The sequence below is a fragment of the Atta colombica genome, unplaced genomic scaffold (genome assembly GCF_001594045.1).
Source record: "Atta colombica isolate Treedump-2 unplaced genomic scaffold, Acol1.0 scaffold189, whole genome shotgun sequence".
NCBI classification, from domain to species: Eukaryota; Metazoa; Arthropoda; class Insecta; order Hymenoptera; family Formicidae; genus Atta; species Atta colombica.
The window spans coordinates 1,763,712-1,770,174 of record NW_017259281.1 but is presented as its reverse complement, the minus strand read 5'-3'; the positions used below and the strand labels follow the sequence as shown (position 1 = coordinate 1,770,174).

At 26.0% G+C, this 6,463-nt stretch overlaps 1 protein-coding gene across 5 annotated transcripts in view; it reads right to left on the bottom strand.

Annotated features, from left to right (window-relative positions):
• Nucleotides 1-6,463, bottom strand: part of LOC108686698 (kinesin light chain) — a 26,946-nt gene that overhangs the window by 17,782 nt on the left and 2,701 nt on the right. For 3 of the 5 annotated variants that reach the window (XM_018192130.1, XM_018192125.1, XM_018192126.1), the window contains exon 1: nt 4,490-4,818. The exons of 1 other annotated variant lie outside the window; for it this stretch is intronic. In XM_018192130.1, coding sequence (XP_018047619.1) covers nt 4,490-4,533 — 44 coding nt within the window. In that variant the 5' untranslated portion in view covers nt 4,534-4,818. Of the gene's footprint in view, nt 1-4,489; nt 4,819-4,843; nt 4,919-6,463 lie in introns of those variants that run through there. One more of the 5 variants, XM_018192129.1, reaches the window with a different exon arrangement.

The window sequence follows — 6,463 nt, the reverse complement described above, 5'->3', positions numbered from 1 at the left end:
TATAATAATAATGGATAAAATTAAAAATTATATAAAAAATATAAAATTGTATATAAATGTAAATATTAATAATATTAAATATTTATATTGTTTTTCTTAATAATAAATATTAAATATTAAGAAAAACAATATAAATATATGTATATGTATAAATAACAGTAAAGGACAAAAAAAACATGATAAATTCCATTAGTGAAATTACAGACAATGGCATTTCTTTCTTTTCGCTTCTCCTATACCATGTTCTATATTTAAAATGAAAAATATGTATAACATTATTGAAAAAAAGATAAAAGAAAAAGAAATTTGCAGAAATATAGAAAGGCTATGATAAAAATCTTAATGTTGCAAAGATATCAGCTAATAACAGATCACTTTGTAATTCTAAAGAAACGCTTAACTTTGTGACGTACAAAATATTTATGTAACAAAAATGCAACTTTTTTATGTGGATATGTTACAATTATAATGTCACAATAAATGTTCAATAAACAAAATAAAATGTAAAATAAATTAAAAATGTAGAAAATAAGTTTTAAAATAAGTTTTAAAATATCAATATAGAATGCACTTCCAACTAATCAATAGTATATCATATCAATATATAGAAAATTTAGATAAAAGAATGTTTAAAATTTTATATAAATAACGCTAGAAAGACAGAAACTAAATATAAGCATCAATTTAAACATATTTCATAGCTTCGCAGTTGTTAAAAATCTCTCGTTGATCATCCAAAACTTATAATTTTAAATCTTCTCAAAATTCGAATTCTGATAGTCACAGTTTTATGAATCGCTCTACAATACCAAGAAATTTCGCTTAAATTTTTCAATGTAATAATTGAAATATCAAATATCTCTCTTCTCTTTCTAATAATGTTACTTCAATTATATAATTAAATATCAAGACTTCATGTAAAATGTTCTGTTTAAAATTTCTCTTAAATTACATAAAATAATTGAATTCTCTTATTACGATATTTTTTATGAATCAGCCTGTAGAATCGTAGCGCGACTAGAAATTCGATGGTGAAGAGGAACGATCGCGTCGCTGCTGCATAATCGATACTGGCCAAGAGAGACCACCTTTTTCTGAAGATCAATTGTGAAATACTTCATTGTAATCGATATTGCACATATATGATGTGTATTATTAGACAATGCTTTCGAATTTGGTATTTCGATGTAAGACTATAAAAAAACTAATTAAATAGTCTTTTCAATCGTGCAATATCTTTATAGCTTTAATCAATTTGCCATTTATTGTCGATTTGTTGATTGAACTATCCGTCCATTTGGAAAACTATCTTAAATATATTTATTGGAATGAACATTTATTATAGATAAGAAGCATTCTAATCAAACAGATACATCAATTCAAATGTGATACGTGACAATTATATCTTAACTACTGTTCTCGGTTCAGACGAAGTTAAATTTTCATGCATTCATAAACCCTCCCCCAATAATCTAAGATCAGTAAAACAGGTCTGGTGACTTCACAATAAGATCATTTGTCTGATCTCAATACTTCCGCTATTCAATCAGTTGTGATCAATACGACCATTAACCATTCAAAATGGTGGCAATAAAAGATGGAGAGAGAGAGAGACCAAGAGAGAGAGACTTAAATAATTTGCCTTGAATTTATATCTCTGGATTAATCGGCCAACTGATGCATAAACCATAAATTAAAACATATGTACAAAGAAGAAATTAACAATAATTCATAATTCAAACCTTTAGAAACAACTTAAAAAATATTCTATGACAAATTATGTAGGATAGGCTAGTAAGGAGTGGAAAGTTGAAAAAGTGAATAAAATTATTTACTTGTACATAATCATTTTCTTTATAGTTGCTATACGCTCTAAACAGTTTTCTGCTATCTAACCATCTTTTACATTTACACGTTGTATATAATATATTCATAACATGTTAACCTTATTTTAATATTATAAATAAAAAATCGCATCGACAAGTTTATGTGAATATACAATTATTTCTAATTTATAGCAATTATAATTAAATAGCTAAAGGGCAATTAAAAAATATAAAAATGTGTATTTTTTTTTTAAGTTATACTTTTTATCGCAAGTATGGAAAATTTTAATCGATGGAAAATTAATTGAATTATTCATTATTTTAAAAAAGTAAATATACAAATGTTATAAGAATGTTCAATGTATATAAAGCACCTCAGGGTCATTGAAAATTATCAGAAGTTATAGAATAAAAAAAAGATCAATAAATAAAAAAAGGAAGAATAGCGTGATAAGATCAATGACTACAGTAATAAAGAATGTAGAAAGAATAGAAAGAAAGAATAAGAATATAAATATGAACATAAAAGGATAAAAGATAGATTAAATTACATAATCCAATCTAATTTTAAGCTGCAAATTCAGTATATACTAAAATATAATATATATAAAAATAAATACATACAGATGAAATCCACTTAAGATGATCTATAATTTACATCAGTTTTCGGAATAAAACTGTTAATTCTATTTATATTTTTATATGTTGCGTATATATATTTTGATGTATTTGTGTACTTTTGTATTTATACATACATATAAATATATTTTGACTCTTTAATTGTTTTTCATATTACAATTTTTCAAATGTTTATGATATACAAATAAAGTAATAAACAGAATTTTATCCTGAATTCTGACATAAATTAAAGGTCATAAAATGGACTAAAGATAAAAATCAAATTTATAAAACTTAAGAACTAAATAATATAAAATTTCGTTTTTCTTTAAAAAAAAATATGGAAAAAATGGGAAAAAATCACTTGAGTCTAATTAACGTGCGACTATTGCACTCATAAAATGCTAATCGAATTTATTCTTTCGTTTTATTAATGCAGTATCGCAGAAAGAACGTTGTGCTCAATTTAATATACTTTCAGACTAGTTTGTAACAATGACTTACCATTATCTTACCATTTTCAAATTAATTTGGAATCAATCTTTACATGCCATCGTTCTTCGAAACAGTTTATTTCATAGGAAAAATATCAAAACTACATTACGTGTTCATGTTAACACGTTAGACTGAGAAATTCGATACTAGAGTGTAATAACGAGTGTAGTAACGCTCATTATGAATTGAAATAATTTTTATTTTCCAGAAGTATTATCAAATTACAAAAATCAAATACAAGCAAACATTTAAGAGCCGATAGTAGATAAATAAAAAAATAATATTTGAAAAATAACATTGAAAGATAAAGAAAATGTTATCACTCAAAAATCAAAGTTAAAAGTAATGGAAAGTGGAAAGTAAGTTGTAATCATTGATATTAATTAATATTAATATAAAATTCTAAATTTTTATTATATAACAAGAGACAAATTAGATGAACTATAATTAACACGAGCTAATTTTTCTAGCAATACTGATTAATTTAATGTATGACAATTTAGAAATGCTAAAAACATAATATACATACATATTGAAACATTTATATCTCTTTGAATGTAATCTAAAATAAATCTGACAAAATTTTAATTGTAACAAAACTTTTATTTATATGTTTATAGATAGAAACTTGTAACAAAACAACAATGATCAATTAATATTAACATTATACCTTTCTAATCTTTCAAAAAAATCTAGATGAACTTTAGTATCAATTAATTGTTGGAAACCGAATTATCATATGGAATTATATAGCACCAAAGCAAAATATATTTTCAACAAAAATCTATATAATATTGATCGACATTTTAAGATTTAAAAATTAAATAAACAGTGTATGTGTACATGTATGTACATGTATGCATTAATATTAATAAGAATTTTTTCATAACAGTAAGATATAATTTTCGAAGATGTTTCCGGAAATTTCATATATCATATATTGCGCTCTGAACTATTGCAGATGAGCGATAACGTCGCGGCGCCATGCGAATCGCCGATCGATGCTTGGCACCGACGACAATTGGTGCAATTTCTAAGTACGTTACATGACAATCGAATGAGTCTTATCATTGAACCTGACAAAGAGTCAAGCCTAATTTTGGAAACGTTCAGCTCTCACTGTCGAATTCACCACAGAAGCTATCTTCCATACAACCATAATCACTATAGCAATTTTGCTAATCCCATATTTAATATAATAATAAATTTGTCTGCTTCTGTTATGTTTTTTATATGTTTACTTAATATGAAATAGATGCGTGGATCTCTACAGAACGAAGAGAGATAAAATGTAGATAATGTTATTAAAACAGATGTATAAATTATGGCAGTATGGAGTTTGGAAAATTGCTTATACAAGCATGGACAAAAAGAAATCTATATTATGGCTTCCAAAGGTAACGTTTTTTTCTCTTCAAAAATACACTCGTTATTTCGACATGATTGTAATAAATGAGCCACTTTGTCACTCCAAGTAATCATAGAGAAATTATGGAAAAATTATTTAAAAAAAAAAAAGAAGAGGATATAAATTTTTTATGTCTACTTACATTCTATAAGCATTGAGCGTTTTTGACATATCCGTCCTACCCATCGGTAACGGTGGACTCTGCCGATTCTATCACTTTTCATGCACCATGTATGTGTATATATACACAATGATTTTGTCAGTTGGACGTATTTCAGGATACAAAAAGTCATCTAATTATATTATTGTTGGTACAAAAATATAGATCGTATACAAATGCGTCGCGTATATACATAAATATGCGTGTTGCGTCTACAGGGAAGGGAAAGAGGGTGTATGTACACTGTACTTTCGATCGCTACGGTGATCGTACCGTGCGATATCACGTTTAGTCTCTCACTGAAGACCTCCACCCCCGTAGCAATCTCATCCCTACCTCGGAAAAGGTGCAAAGCGTCAGTGGGGATGGAAAATGCACAACGCCTGCGCTACAATGCTCTTCCGCATAGAGTATACACGCTGGGTTGCACAAATCGTATCCCTGTAAGACCGCAGTCGGAATGCAAGTAAGATTTATGTGCAATCTTAAATGTTCATTTCTATCACAGATACCTTAATCTCAATTTAACTTATATTTTTTATCTTCTTTTAATTCTAAGAATATCTGTTTCTATATCAATATAGATTAATTTTAATCTTTAACTTACTTTTTTATCGTTTTCCAGTTCTAAGAATTAGAAAAGGGTAAAGACTGAATTAAATCGGAAAAAGTTAATCTATATTGATAGAAATGGACATTAGAAAAAGATAAAAAATAAATTAACCCGAGTTTAATTTAATTAGTAAAAATGAACGAAAATCAAATAAAATATTTTTGATCATATATAATAGTAACATATTCATTCTTGAACATTTTATTAATTGTCATATTATCTAATTATATCCACTAAAGCAGATCATAATTGATTATTTTCATCAAAGAATTTGTCTTACATTATTTCTTAATAATACATTAATTGTTAATACAATAAATGTCAACAATTGATAACAAAAATTTAGATATAAATGACGTGTTATTAATGAAAATTTTTAATACTTGATATGTAAAATTTATTTTAAAATTTTTCGCACAAATGCAAAGCAAAAGAGGGCAAACCTCAAGATTTGTGGAGCGGTAAGAAAGTTCCACGCAATCTGTTTCTGCAATCCCAGACTACTAGAGAATACAGCTATGACTGGCATTCGATGACTCATGAGATGACGACAGACTACTGAGCCAATAATGCACTATTATCGAATATTGTAGTGTTTGTATGCATAGAGCTATGCAAAAATATTGTTCTTTTTTTCTCACGGAAATTTCATATCAGATTTCTATAAAAAAAATCATCAAATGTGAAAAAACATTTGCGTAACAATAATGTATAATTTTAAACCCATTCCTTACATTTTTGTGAACCCTTACATTTTTTTCGATAATGTAACTTTAATTAAATAATTAATTAAATAATTAATCGAAAGATCAATCACATCAATGTCCAAAAATAAAAACTTATTGTTTTATTAATGTTCTATCACATATTTTTTGCATTTCCCATATAATTTCAATATATTAATTCATATACTAATCAGAATTATCATTATATTTTATAACGTTTCAACAGATATTCGTAATAATAGTATAATGAATAATTAAATAAATAATTAAATAAATAATTAAAAGAATAAAATACAAAATTATTTAAATACTGTAACAAAATATAGAACAACAGATTGGATATTTTCGATCATCAAGTGAATTCAATCATTAAAACTCTAATAATATTTTTCGCAATAAATAGTATATAATATATAGTGTAAAATATAGTGTAATATATAGTGTAATATACAGTGAAGAAAATCATTTTTCAATTGATACAAAAACTCAATGAGATACAAAAACACTTGATGATTAAAAACATTTGACGATAAGAGATGCTGATCTCTCTAGTCTTTTCTCCTTAAAAACTAGAGATATCTAATTTCGAGACCATTGACAAACATAATACTTTCTGAA